General features: G+C 36.4%; 1 protein-coding gene across 2 annotated transcripts; it reads right to left on the bottom strand.

Annotated features, from left to right (window-relative positions):
- Window positions 1-207: 207 nt before the first annotated feature.
- LOC147389922 (cyclic nucleotide-gated ion channel 1-like) lies at window positions 208-13,378 on the bottom strand. Of its 2 annotated transcripts, XM_086418845.1 has the most exons (8): window positions 13,221-13,378; window positions 12,312-12,470; window positions 9,932-10,505; window positions 9,070-9,282; window positions 7,558-7,844; window positions 6,757-6,868; window positions 1,227-1,463; window positions 208-1,082 (listed from the first exon to the last, which is right to left on the bottom strand). In XM_086418845.1, exons 2-8 carry the CDS (start codon window positions 12,338-12,340, stop codon window positions 384-386), a joined length of 2,151 nt encoding a protein of 716 aa, XP_086274971.1. In that variant the 5' UTR covers window positions 12,341-12,470; window positions 13,221-13,378; the 3' UTR covers window positions 208-383. The 2 variants fall into 2 exon arrangements, with proteins under 2 accessions (XP_086274971.1, XP_086274973.1); XM_086418847.1 differs by lacking the exon at window positions 13,221-13,378 and having other exon boundaries at window positions 12,312-12,491.
- Window positions 13,379-15,034: the final 1,656 nt, after the last annotated feature.

Here is a 15,034-nt window from a genome sequence, read left to right as displayed (position 1 = left end):
GTGTTGCGCTCTAGAGGAAAACATATGCCTCGACAACTGGATTTTTGGATACACAAAACTAGTAAAAGAAACGGGGTATTAAACTCAAATGCCTAGGCCAACAGGGCCAATAGGAGAGATCTAGGAGAAAAATCAAATCCATTGATACCAAGAGTCTAAAACCGACAAATCGACACGACTGAAAATCTGATACTGATTATAAACATAAAAAAAAATATATATTTATATATATAAATTATAAAAAAAATACAACAGTAGGTAATTCTACATTTAAACGTACACTATACAAATCTAATACACTCGAGACACACCATGACTTGCTTCTGATACATTGATATCCTTTACGAATCAAAACAAGAACAGAAGGGAGACATTTCAAAACTTTAATGATCTTCAGTGGTAAAATCAGGTTCGGCTGGCTTCTGAAGCATAATTGGTGGTACTCTGTCTGGTACCCTGGCCTTGCGTGTGCCATTGCGTCGTATGGCACGCAATGCGTTAACAGCAAACCGTGAGGCATAAATGGTGGCACCAAGGCTTGGCGAGCTCCCACCTCCCTTGGCCAATGCATCCTGCAACCTACTCTCCTCCTCACGGAGAGACTCCTCTAACTTTTTCTTACAATATCGACGCCAAGCTGCTTGTATGAAACAAGCTGCCCATGTTCTCCACTGCTGTGAGTAGAACCTGAAAGTGTGCCGAAGTTGCTTGCTGTGGAGCCGACGGAATTGAGAGGCCACAAACTTCAAATCATCAGCCATGAGAGCAAAGCCTTCAACCTCCGTCAGGGCCTGTACAGTTCGGGTTGAGATGGGGAGGTTGGAAGAGGAGTGGGGGTCAAGAGCCCATGTAAGCAATTCTTCTCCACAGAAGTCCCCAGCCTTGAGATAATCGGAGTTGAAGAAGCCGGTCCTTCCACCATTTGTGGTCACACTCAATAGCTTACCACGCATGATGAAGAGCATCTCATCAACTGGGTCACCTTCACGAACGATATAGCTGTCATCTGTGTAGAGTGCTGGCTTGAGGCAATCACACATCGCATCCAACAATTGCTCGTCCATTTTTTCAAACATTGGCACCTATAAAAGAAATGAAATATGAGAGGGTAGTACAGTAGAGATGCAGACATCTTTAAAGTAGGATTAAGGTTCAGTGAAAATAATCAAGCACCAAAACTGAGTCAAAATCAAGTCAATGAAAAATGCGAAGGGAGACACACTCACTCTCATAAGTAGAGCCAAACAAAGATGGCGCTTGATGTCCCTCCTGAGGTCCTTGGGTAGGTTATGAAGTAAATTCTCTTCATCAACTCCTCTCGTCTCTTGCCATTTGTACTGTTCATATCGCCTAATCCGCTCCCTCAGGTTCTCAGGGAGCAAACGGTGAGACATCCACTGCTCTGCATCTCGCCGTTTAACTCTCATCTCTTCTAATCTAACAGTGTTGGACTGCAAATATGTCTGTAACAGCACAAGAAACAACCTTCAGCTAAAAATCTAGAATAGGAAGGGAAAATGGTGGTAATAGGCGTTGTGGTTTTGTAGTCATTGTGTTTTCTTGAGGGGAGGCGTTGTGGTTTTGCAAGGTTCTTCAAGAAGCAACGGCGAGTAGGAAGTCTCTGTGGTCTAAATGTGCTTTGGACAACAGGGTGCTGGTGGCGACAGGGTTTGAGAATGAGTATGGGAGGTTCCTCCGCTTCCAGGTTTTTGGTGGAAAGGGTCAGCAAAACCTCTTTTGATCCCGGAAGGGCCTGATAGTAGAGGGTGGCGAGAACTTCGTCTATCAACTTTAAACCTACTAAGATCCAGAGGAGAAAATGGAACCTTGACCCATTATCAAGAGTAGGCTCGCTTTCTCTAGGAGGGTTTTCGAGGCTGGGAGAAAGGTAAAACTATCTTGGTGGATAAGGGGTCGAAAAAAGGGATGAATGCATGGTTTGATGGGGCAAGGAGGAAGGATAATGCAATTAAGGAACCAGAGGGAGTTAAGGTTGACCCCGAGAAAGTCAAGCATGTAACAGAAGCGTTGAAATGAGAGAAAATGCGTTGGGCGGTAATTTGTGAATCAGAAAGCAGCTTGGTAGACTAGAACTTAGTGAAAAAGGCTCTGCAGGTTCCACAAAGGTGTGGTATTTCATATTGGAGAAACAACAAGATAGTGCTTTAACTGAACTCCAGTATCGATAGCAAAAAGATTTGCTCTCTTGGATCAGTGGTAGTCGACGATATGAACATTGTTCTTAAACAATGGTTCTCTAGAATCAGGTCTTCCGTTTTATCTTTGGGAAAAATTAGTATTTACTAAGTAGGCGTTTGGATAGGACTCCTTAGCTACTTCTGACTCTTGCGGGGAGTTAGAAGTCGTTTGGATGCGTTTGTATGAACTACTCCCTCGAAGAGTTACTCCGCGCAAGAGTAAGAAATTACTCTTTATGAAGAAGTCAAGAAAACCTATTTCTCAAAACTCTTCTTGCGGGGAGTCAAAATCTAACGGTTCGTTTTACCAAAATACCCCTAACTTTATTAATTTTCTATGAAAATATTTCTAATTCATTTGCCTTTAAATCAAACAAAAGAAACATTTATTAATATTAAATTATTTTTTTTTAATTTTGAGTATAATGGATTTAAACACATTATATTAATATTAATATTTAAAATATTATATTATATTATATTAATATTTATTATATTATATTATATTAATATTTATAGTTAAACACATTATATTAATATTTAATATTTAAAATATTATATTATATTATATTAATATTTATAGTTAAAATGTCAAAAATAATATAGTTTGAAAGCATATTATGACACTAAAAGATAGTCTGTCAATTTTTTTTTTAATTTTGAGTATAATGGATTTAAACACATTATATTAATATTTAATATTTAAAATATTATATTATATTATAATAATATTTATTATATTATATTATATTAATATTTATAGTTAAAATGTAAAAAACAATATAGTTTGAAGGCATATTATGACACTAAAAGACAGTCTGTCAATTTTTAAAAAATATTATGTCATATTATGTCAAAAACAGTCAGTCAAATTTTTTTAAAATTTTAAGTATAATGGATTTAAACATATTATATTAATATTAATATTTAAAATATTATATTATATTATATTAATATTTATAGTTAAAATGTCAAAAACAGTATAGTTTGAAGGCATATTATGACACTAAAAGATAAAAAATAGTAACTGGTATAATATAAGGGTATTCTGGTCTTTTTTCTAGAAGTCATGAGAAGTCAGTATGGTTCCCAAACAAACTTCCAGCACAAAAGTACTTCTGCCAGTACTTCATAGAGTTGATTGCCAAACGCCATTTCTGCACATAATTACTTTTCTAGCTCCTCCATAGAGTACTTCAGCTTCTGTTCTTTGGAAGAGTAGTTCTACTCCTGGTATCCAAACAGGCCCTAAGATTGCAGACCAACAAATGGGTGGGCTGCTGGAAGTTGCGAGGAAGACCAAGAAATTCGACGAATTGGATGTGGCGAGGATTCGAGTGGGATGGAAGAAATGGAAAATTCTGAAGGGGCTGATGGTGTGTTTGAAAGATTTTAAATACGCAATCGGCATCAATTAAGTGGATAAGGAGACAGGGGAGGTCAAATTTAGAGTTCGTGAGGTAGATCGAAGTGCAAATGGTGGAGAAGAGGAGAGTGGAAGAAGAGCAAGAGTTCTAGAAAAAGTCCTAAACTTGGTAGAGGTGTCAACAATGGTCAAGGAGGCTGAGGAAGAAGCCTTGGTTGGGTGCCCGTTGGTCGGAGAGGTGGGTGAGGAATGCATGTTGGAGGATGAGAATACTGATAATCGGGAGACTGGGGACGATGACCTTATAGTTAGAGTTTGGGTTTGGAGATAGCAAGTCAAGGAGAGGGTTTCGATTGTTTGAATGCAAGCTTTGCCGCAGTGTCAAGTGGCAACGTTGAGTTTATTTCGTCAGCAAGTTTTATTGATCCTATGGTGGGAAATTGTGTGGAGGGTGTGCTAAGTGCGCAGGAAGTCCGAGACTTATCAAATCAAGCAGATGAGAATGTAGAAAATTCAGCAAATAAACTTAATGTTGAGCAGACGTTTGCAACAGATGTGGACAGAAGGTCAGTGGGTGTGATTGTAATGGAGGACAGTTGTTCCTTTGTGGTGGACTCTTTGGATGGGCCTTTTGAGGTGGGTCGGACTGATAGCTCAGTTGCGGATCTGGATTTAGATCCTTATAATTTTATAAATCAGATGGGCCACGGTAAGAATGTTTTAAACCCATTTAGTAGTAATGGCCAAGAATCATTTATGGAGGACTGGTTAAGTGTAGTAGTTAGTCCTGGGGTTGTTTTGGAGGCCCAAGATACAACCCAACAATTTGTTTGCGGTTTGGACTTTAATATAGTATGTGGTGGGCTATCTAAGTGCAACAGTTAGTCCTGGGTGTGTATTGGAGGCCCAAGATGAAGCCCAACAATCTGTTTGCATGATGGACTTTATTATATATGTAGAGGAGGTTTCACATGGTCTAATCAACAAGTAAACTTAGTATTAAGCAGACTAGACAGATTTTTAGTAACTTCTTGTTGGGAGGACAATTTCGGTAGAGTAGTTCAAGAGAAAACTTCGAACCTAGTATCGGACCATGCCCCGATCTTTTTGACAGCAAGAGTAACTAGGCATCGTCCAGTCCCTTTTAGATTCGAGAACATGTGGTTGTTTCATCTTAATTTCAAGGACTTAATAGCATCTTGGCGGAATGAACATCAATTTGAGGGTAGACCTGGTTCAGTGTTCAGATTGAAGTTGAAGTGGGTCAAGGAAAAACTAAAAGGTTGGAAAGTGGTTACGTTTGACAACTTAGATGTTAATAATGAGTTACTTAAGGAGTTGGAGCTCATTGATCAAGAGGAAGAAGTCAGTGGTTTAAATGAAAGGTATAGACGGGTAATCTTAAAGCGAAATTTCAAAAGGTGATAGAGTTGGAAGAGATTAGTTGGAGGCAAAAGTCAAGAATTAAGTGGTTGAAGGAAGGAAATGACAATACTAAATTTTTTCACAAAATGACAAAATATCATAGTCGAACAAATTTGATTACTCGTCTTAAGTTTGAAGGGGAGTGGAATGGGGGAAGAGGAGGTGACGAAAATCATAGTGAATTACTACAAAGAGTTGTATACCAAGAAATAAATTAATAAACTTCGTTTAAATAATCTATCTTTTGACTCAATCTCTAGTGAGAACAAGAGGTGGTTGGAACGTCCGTTTGATGAAGAAGTGTTGGTGGCTATCTTGGGTATGGATGGTGACAAGGAGTCGGGTCCGGATGGGTTTCCGATGACTTTCTTCAAAAGCAATTAAGAGGTTGTAAAAAGGGATTTGATTGCGTTTTTGGCCAACTTCTATGAAGAAGGGTTCCTACATATTGGGTCGAATTGTATGGTAGACAAATATTAGATGGGGTTCTTATAGCTAATGAATGCATCGATTATAGAACGAAGACGAAATCACCCAGTTTAGTTTGCAAAGTAGATCTTCAAAAGGCATATAATCATATGAATTTGAATTTTCTTAAGTACTTGATGAGAAGGATAGGGTTCGGCAATAGATGAGTTATTTGGGTTATGAAATGCATCATGATGTCCATGTTCTTGATTTTAGTGAATGGATCCCCCTCCAACTTTTTTTGGAGTTCGAGGGGACTTTGTCAAGATGACCGCCTTTTCTCTTCATTATCAGTTTGGAGGCTTTGGGTTGCATGCTTGCCAAAGCTTCGGAGCTTGGGCAAATTTCTAGGTTCAAGGTGGGTTTGGGAGGTATCTCCATTTCACATCTTCAATTCGTAGATGACACTTATTTTTCTAGATAACTCCCTGAGATAGGTGTACTTTATGAGTGGTATTCTTGGCTGCTTTGAGGTTATATCGGGCATTCCGGTTAATTTCAGGAAGAGTACGATTTTCAGTGTGGGAACTTCAATAGGGGTTGAGATGTTGGCGACCTCCATCGGATTTCAGGTTGGAAGTTTACCTTCTACATATTTAGGCCTTCCCTTGGGTTCAGGGTATAATAATAGTAAGGAAATTTGAGATCCGGTTCTAGAAAAGATTGGGAAAAAATTAAGCATGTGGAAGACGAGGTATCTCTCCAAATGCGGCAAGTTGACTTGGATCAAAAGCACGTTATTGGCAATCCCTAACTATTTTCTCTCTTTTTTCCTTACCGAAATCTGTGGAGCATAAGATTGATAGATTATGTAGGAAGTAAGAACTTCTTTTGGTATGACATAAATGGTAGTAGGAATTTGCACCTCGTGTGTTGGAAGAAAGTATGCATGCCAAAGAGATATGGAAGTTTGGGCATAAAAAACTTCTGGCTCTATGAACTCTGCTCTTCTAGGTAAGGTGTTATGGAGATTTGGGAATGAGATTGATAGCTTGTGGAGAAGGGTAATAAGGGACAAGTTTGGGGCTCCTAATAGTGGGTGGGAAAGCGGCGACAATAAAGAGGTGTACGGGTGTGGAGTATGGAAAGGCATTATGAGGAGACTTCCTATGTTTTGAAAGAAGGTTAAATTTAAAGCAGGGAAGAGGGACAGAGTAAGGTTTTGGGAGCATTGGTGGTGTAGAGATCGGGCTTTGAACCTTTCATTCCTAGGTGAGGGCCTTGTGCATTATGTGGATCCCATCACTCCGTGCAAATGAACAGCCAAATGAGATGGAAAGAGAATGGTTTAGTAGTAACCTGCATATTCCCAATGAGAAGCGCAAATAAAACCAAACCGGATATGGAAATAGAAACCGCAAAGGCGATCTCCCAAACATAAGTACTTGTTCCAAGGTTCTGACCAAGAGAACTGCAAACAGCACAAGTAGACAAGGTCACACTAGCTACATAATCAACAATTTCAAATGTGATGTAGGTCATGTTTCAAGTTTCCATACCTAAACAGTATATAAGCATTAACAAAAAAGAGAAATCTGAGGTGTATGCATTGAATAGGATTTCAGGATGGGTCTGTGCAATAAGATGGTTAGCAGTCCTAAATGTGGTTACTCTAATCTAAAAGGGTCCAATCTCCAAGACTGAAGGCGGGGGTATGAGATTGCTAAGTTGTTTAAAGTCCGTGAGTGTTGATACCATCAAAACCCACCTTCACCAACTAATTAATAATTACTAAACTGCTTGCTTATAAAAATAAAAATAAAAACAAGTGTGAAGATGGGGGTTCTAGCACCTGAAATCTCTCAAATGGCATCCATCGAGAAGTGGATCCCAACCCTGCTTGTGCACCATGTCCGCATATATGGTACAAACGTCTAATAATAGCATAGAAATACAAGTAACGCATATAGTCTGTATTAAATTTGGGTTTCCTCTCGTTGAATCTCTTGAATGCTTTAAATAAATATGTAAGGAAAACAATCTAACTTAGAAAAATAAAGAAGTTTGCAAATGCCACCCTATCTGACTACGATGCACACAGATGGAACTGTTTAAAAATAATATCAATAACCACAACTGGAGTATGTTATGTGCACAAACCTCAAGCTTCGCAGGCCCCACCAAAAGCAGTAAAATAACTTCTGTGGAAAATCTCTTGATTCCACCACACCAGACTTGAAAGCATCAAGGTATATTCCAAAATCAAAGGTTGATGTATTTGATTGCACATCGGAGCATGAAACATTTAGAAATGAATTGCCTCCTACTCTACTGTGGTCTCCACAGTACAAGTCAGAAGAGTTGCAGCCAGTGATAGGAGAACAGGCACGTCGCCAGCATGTATCTTTTCTTTCGATTGAAAACAGGTACCAGAGGGCTCCAAATATCTGGCAGGGTAGACAAACACTTAAAGATGAGATTGATCTGTTAGAAAAGAAAAAAGAAAAAAAGCAAAAAATCCCACTTCTCATTGCAATAATAATATGACAAGTCATTTGAATACATGAGAAGTTTTTTTCCCATGCTAACCTAGGATTTGCAAAATGGACTTTTCTACCAATAATGCCGCAGCCAAGTGTTACAGGAAAAACAAAGATAGGAGAACACAACATATTTACTTAATCAGATCTTCACATCAACTGAAAAAATTCCAAAGAAGAACAAGCATAATTTGCTTACTTAAAAAATGAATAATTGCGAACATATGCAAGTCAACTATAGTATATATCACTTAATATCAGAGAAATATAGCTTTAATTTAATCTGTTTCTTTTTTTCAACTATTATTCAATGGGAATGGGTTTTCTGGAGCAACACAAGTGAAGTCTTCACATCGAGTAGGCCTGTCAATGGATAGTCGATTATCTGAATCCGATTTGAATCCATATTTGAATAATCAAATACTATTCAAAACTTTCAGATAGTCGATTATCTGAATCCGATTTGAATCCATATTTTATATTCGGATCCTTATCAGATATCAAAATATCCACTCTGATAATATCCAATTAGATAGATTAATTAAATAATTATTATATCTAATCAGATGTTATCAAATCGAATACAAGAATATCTGAATCTGATAAAATCCAATTGAATATTATCAGATCCGGATATAATTATTATATATAATCAGATACTATCGAATTGAATACAGGAATATCCGAATCCAATAAATCTGATTTGGATATTCCTGTATTCGATCAGATTACCATCTGTTGACAGGTGAAACAGTGAGTGGTGTAGAGAGGTCCATTCATTTCACCACCTCAGCATTGCCCCATGTCGCAACTTTCAGCCATAGTGCCATGTACAGTAAAGGAAGATTTTTTTCTTTTTTCTATTTTGAAGTTTTTAAAAACTCAATCACTGCAATTTGTATAGCAAAAGTGCAATATATCATTATTTACAGGAATCACATAGACAAGGGCACCATCCACGAGGCCAGTCCAGAGGGTTGCCTATCAGACGCACAGTCTGGGCAGGCCAAAACAGCACTCCATGTTTCAAGAACACCCCACTCTACAATGGAGAGTACTGACATGTACCAGCAGAAAATTTTCAATTGCTATCCAGTACCACTAATTTTTTTTAAATATTGTAAAAACTTACATGGCTCGCAAGCATGTAAAGGAAGAGATTGAATGCAGCTCCAGCCCATGCTGTTTCAGTGATTATGCCAGCAGTTCTCGTGACTTCTTTATACAGTGGATAGATTCGAAGAAATCTTGGAATGTATTGGAGAAGAACAATGAACCGCAACAAGTTCTTCGTATTCAATGATTTTGAGCCTCTCAAATTGGGGATGATAATCAAAATTACCACCTGAAAATATTGTGTGGTTAAATTAATCCCACACAAATCCATGCTTATATGTTGCAAAGAGCATAATTTTTTTTTGTTCTTTGCTAGGAATAACTTGTACCAGTCACAATATTGTAGTAGGTAACAAATAATTTCCTACAATCTTAATAATGAAGGGAAAGAGCTCCCAGCAGAGAATTGAAGAAATCAGTTATCCTTTCTAGGTATGAATAATACTTTGTCTGGAAAGGTTGAAACCATCCTCACAGCCTGTGCCACGTATGGCACATGTCAGGAGGCGGGACCTACCAATTGGCTTCAGTGGATGATCCTAAATTCCTCAGATCCACTGGACTACCAGACATGACAGTAAAGGTCCATAGAGGAGGCCATTGAGCATACGATGTTGATTATCTAAAATCCAAACAGGTGAAGGGGAGTCAGACACTTGTCGGATTCCAAAGTTTACTGCATCAGAAGCCGACAGTCCAAGTGTTACTAATGGACATAGGTATTTTGACACAACGAACCAGACTCCTAGACATTGTGTATGTGTCTGGCTGGCCACCGCAACACTGGGTACCAGTAACATTTTTTTCTTTTTTGATGAAAGAATTTTTTTACTAAAGTAATAAATCAAAACTATATAAAGGTTAAACGACTCGTGTACCTGTGGGAGGGGAAGAACAGCAAGAATGTCAATAAAGAAATATGAGGACAGGTATCGTTTCGCTATGGCAACAGAATCTTCAACCAAAACACCCCTTCCAAATACTCGAGAAGAAGGAGCAATAAAACCAGTACGGAATTGAAAGATAATATGAAGTATATAAAAGATATCAGTAAAAAAACGCAGAACACAAGCTGTGGTCTCCAACTTTTTATCCAAATCAAGGCAATTCTTCTTGTTGTTGATCACCGGGATGTAAAAAAACAAGGGATCCATGGACACAGCAATCACACATGATATTACAAATATTTTATTCCACCTTTGAAGAAATGGGCCTTGTGGGTCAAGAATTTTCTTCCTAGACTTCGAGTCTGTCTCCACCAACTCGCTCAAAGAATTGAAATTTAATGATTTTCTAATGCTTTTAATCCCTTCAGAACCCCATGCAAAGCCTCTTTGTATGCTTTCTGAAACTGAACTTATTGTTGTCTTAAATTTTCCTGAATCTGGACCATGTCTGGAGGAAATTTGCCTTCCAGAGCTTATAGATCTCTCTGAAGTCCAGTCCTGAAACCTGATCAAACACATTCAACATAACAAGTTACTGAAGTCCAACACGGGTCAAACATCAAAAGTGTAAAATTGACGAATACTTCTACAATCAAATCCTAGAAGAAAATAGCCGATGAAGCATCAAAGGTGTTAATTGATATACTTCTATCTTCAAATCTCAAATGAAAATATCCAATAACTGGTGACACAAGCAGGTGAGTTATACTAACTTAGATCTGTTCTAATATTGATTAAGGTCCTGTATGTATGCTTAGAAAATTTCTCTAAATAAGAATTTTCTGAAAAGAAATATTTTCTTTGGAAGGAAACTGAAAAAATATATCAATAGAAATAATCTGTTTGGAAATAGAAAATCATTCAAACCAGTGAAATCAACTAAATCACAGTGCTTAACTCTGGAAAGGAATATTCCAAAGCCTTCTAGATGTCAAAATGCCAAAAGTGCATCAGTGAGAATTACTCGTCTCATTTCAAAATTGGGATTAGGCGTACTCATTTTAACAAATATTGAATGCACCTAATATTGGTCAGATACATTATTCTTAATGTCTAGTAGGAAATATTACAAACCCTAACTCTGCCTGAAAAAAATGCAGGTATAGTTTATATTTTGATATACTTAATGTTGATTATATTAGGAAGTTTATATTTCTCTGTCTTTTTTCTTGAGGAGGGTAAGCTGGGATAGAACCTTTGGTGTCATGGTTTCGGTACACTACACCAATCAACTGAGAAAAAAGCCCAATCCCTAAGTTTTATATTTCTACTTCGATAAAATAATTTTTTTCTACTTTCATTGCACATAATCGTATTGATATGTTAAAGAACCTAAAAATAATGCTATGTATAAAGGATATAAATTTGTGCCTTGGATGGAAACAGTAGTTTGATTTGGCGCTATGACATACTTGTAGCCCAATCATTCAATTGGTGGGCCACCTCATGCACAGGTCATAACTCTCAATATTAGTATTAATTAGCTACTTTAAACTCCATTCAAATGTAGGAAAAAAATATGTATAACTAAAAAAAATTTCCTAATGGCATGCCTAAAAAGGAAGGGGAAATAAGACAATAAAAAAATTATGAAGTTAAGGTTGAGAATTTTGTATAAATTTTCAAAAAACTTCACTTTAGAGGTGGCCAAAAAATTGAAAGGTCTTCAATTCACATACCCGCTGGCATGTGTATGTCATACCATTGACAAGAAGTTTTTGGCCTTAATCAACATAAAATATTGTCCCTTTACCAAATATGCTTCCTGGGATACTTATAGGAAAAAAATGATACATATATTCTCCAAATCAAAAGCTAAACTACCATATGATTCATAAAATTTTGACCGTCTACATATCACTCCTATAAGTTTTCTTCAAAATAGGGAAAAGAACAAAAAGTAGCTAAGAGAATGCATGTAATTTAATCTTGCATTATGTTTAACTGACATGAGATTATCCTTTGGACTCTAAAAAAATCAAGTTATTACTTGATTCAATTCCTGTTCTCAAGTAATTGTGGTAGAGAGACCATTTGTGAAAATGCTTAGTACAATTATGGTTAACTATGAGATAGGAATGATCGATCATGTTAATTTTCAAATAACCATCTTGCAAAAATGCTTACTAATTTTCAATAATTTATTACAATTCCCAAAAAATTTAACCTTTTAAAGAGTTTATTAAACAAATAAATGAGAAATGAAGGTAATTTGTATCATGTAGCAATAAGATAAGGGAAGAGAAATGATCAAAAGTAATCTAATGAAAAAACAAATACGAAGTAGACATACAGACTCAAAGAAACTAACCTCACAGACTTCTGTTCGCCGTAATTCATGACTTTTTTACTTATTTACGACAGGGTGCACAATACAGAGAAGGAACCTTGGGATTCTCAAGACAGTTAAGAATACTACTCCATGTTCTTGATGCAGTTACTTTCAATTAGAAAGTGCCAAAGAGAACCCCTGAGAAATACCAACTTCAAGTTAAATCCTCTCTCGTCTTCCTCAAATACAAAAGTGTCCATATAAAGGCATTTTCCTCCAAAAGGAATAACCTCTAAAATCAACAAAACAAGTTTAAACTTTAAACATCAGGGAAGCTCATTTTAGTATTAAATAAATGCAGAAGCTCTTCATAACCAGTAAAAGATATAATAATTATGACTTGTGAGCACTGCAAACGCATAAGTTCATAAACTAAAGCACTGAAATTGGAAGTAAAACCAATGAACAGGGACTAAAAATTTGACTAATTTAGCAGATAAGCCCATGAAGGTCTGATTACAGAGATAACCCATTATTCTACAGTATCACACTTGTATTAAGAAGTTTATTTGGGTGCGTGCCTTTCAAGAGAGTTCCAGAGCAGAACACATATACATAGTTTAGAAAAATCTCATCAAGAGTCCAAAACTCAAAATAAACACAAGAAACAGACTAAAAAATCCTGAATTTTCAAACAAGGCAGCAGGACTCAATCCAAAGTCGAAGAAAAACAAACCCATATAAAACGAAATCACAATCTCAGAAACTAATAAAAAAATTTGACACATCAGTAGTCATTACTTTTACAAAATTCAAGGTTTTTGTAGAACTCAACCCAGAAATAAGTTCGAAAATTAAACAAAACTCACTCCAACAAACAACAGAACTGAATCGAATCAGATGAACAATTTGAGAGATCCAATCTCAAACATGTAACCCTAACCATACCTGTTGTCGATTCATAGAAGACCAATAACAGATATTTTTCTCGATTTCAAAGAGTACTAGATTCGGGGAGAATTTTAGGGCATCGATGTCTGAGTCGTTAATTTTAGTTTTTTTTTTTTTTTTTTGTCTCCTTTTCCGAAGTGTACCATTTTGCTTTTGTAGATTTTATTAATGGAAGTACAGTCAGATAGGGGATAAGCAAGGAAAAGTTGTAATAAAGAATCCAGACCGTCAAATAATACTCGAGATGTGTGATTCAAAGATTCCCACTTTCTCAGGACGGCAACACTGCCAACACAGTATTTTTCTTACAAGTGGGTGTGTGGGACCCACTACAATTGCTGGGAAAGATCGCCGCTTTCAACCATTTCACGGACTTTTTACAAACAAAAGTCAAATTACTGTACAGTGGTTTTGTTGACTTTTAGGTTTTTTACTCAAACAAATTTGACCGCTAAACGAAGATAGTGAAATGGTGGGCCGGCCTTTATTATTAGTTTCTATGTGTCGAGGTGGGTCCATTCAATGGATCGGATCTAGAACCTTTGTTGAGTTGGATCTCAATATTTTGATCCAATAATCAAATCAGGTCCAAATAAATCCAATTTGATATACAAACTATAAATAACAAAATATATAATATAATACAAATAATTATTGAATCGAACATACTTGCATTGATGGTCTAGAACCGATTCGATAGATTTTGAAGTCGGATCCATTACAATCCAAATCCAAAATTGTGATCAGATTTTGGATCTGATCTGAGACATTGACAGTTGGGCTTGTGGACCAAATCACTAGGTGCGTGTCTGGCATGGCAGAGTGGGCCTAGCACTTAAATGCCACGACTGGTTCCCGCTTACTTTCACTTATGTTTGGCCAAAATTCATTGAAAATCAGATTAAAACCGTTGACTTATGAATCAAGTTGCTAGAAATCATTCATGAAAACCTCTGAAAACCGTTGTGAGAAGTCAGATAAAAAATAGTTACATAGACATGAGTTTGTTGTCTCCATTAACATGAAAAGCATGATGTTGTAACCTTAAGAAAATGCACAGTGGCACATTCCTTTGAATCCAGTGGAAACATTTTTTTCCTTAGATTTAAATAATAAAGCAAAAAAGAGACAATGATTAAAAAGGTTCAGCAAGATAATTGTCTCTGTGTATGTCCAGTGAAAGATCAGTTATTGTATAGTAACAAAAAAATGATGTTTAAAAAAAATAAAAAATAAAAACTTTAGCATCTCCAACGATTAAAAAATGTGATTTTTTTCATTTGTAAGAAAGAAAAAAAAACTTCGTTTTATTCCTTTTTTTTTTTTTTTTTCATTTCTTCATGTTTTTTCACAGGGAATTTTTTGTTTTTTGAAAACTTTCTTGTTCTTTTAATGTGGAAATTGTTACATAATAGAATTTGGTTATTCATAAATGTAAAAAAAAAATGGGATTTGATGACAATAACTTGATTTTATGATTTTCATTCTATATATATCATAACTTTTAATATATATTACATATGGGTCCCGTTCAGCAACAAACATTTTGGCAAAACATTTTTCAAAACATGGGTTAGAGGTTTTGGAATGGGCTGATTTTTGGTGAGAATGATCTCTTCGGTGAGGAGATCATCCTCACCAAAAATCGGCCCATTCCAAAACTTCTAGCCCCAGTTTACAAGTTGAAAAATCGTGGACCGTCCATTTTTTGTAAACCATTTTTGATGGGGTTAGAAGTTTTGGAATGGGCTGATTTTTGATGATGATGATCTCTTCACTGTAGAGATCATCCTCACCAAAAATCAACCCAT

Source organism: Akebia trifoliata, chromosome 12 (assembly GCF_017979445.1).
Source record: "Akebia trifoliata isolate Shusen 1 chromosome 12, ASM1797944v1, whole genome shotgun sequence".
In the NCBI taxonomy this organism is placed as follows: Eukaryota; Viridiplantae; Streptophyta; class Magnoliopsida; order Ranunculales; family Lardizabalaceae; genus Akebia; species Akebia trifoliata.
This window is presented reverse-complemented; position numbering and strand designations above follow the sequence as displayed.

Bases quoted from the DNA above. Each gene is read 5' to 3' on its own strand.
- LOC147389922 (XM_086418845.1), bottom strand. From the start codon at position 12,340: ATGAATTACGGCGAACAGAAGTCTGTGAG. The intron at 10,506-12,311 runs GTTAGTTTCTTT...GTGTTTGATCAG, and splicing joins GGCGAACAGAAGTCTGTGAG to GTTTCAGGACTGGACTTCAG. The intron at 7,845-9,069 runs GTAAGTTTTTAC...CTACCCTGCCAG, and splicing joins TTTACATGCTTGCGAGCCAT to ATATTTGGAGCCCTCTGGTA.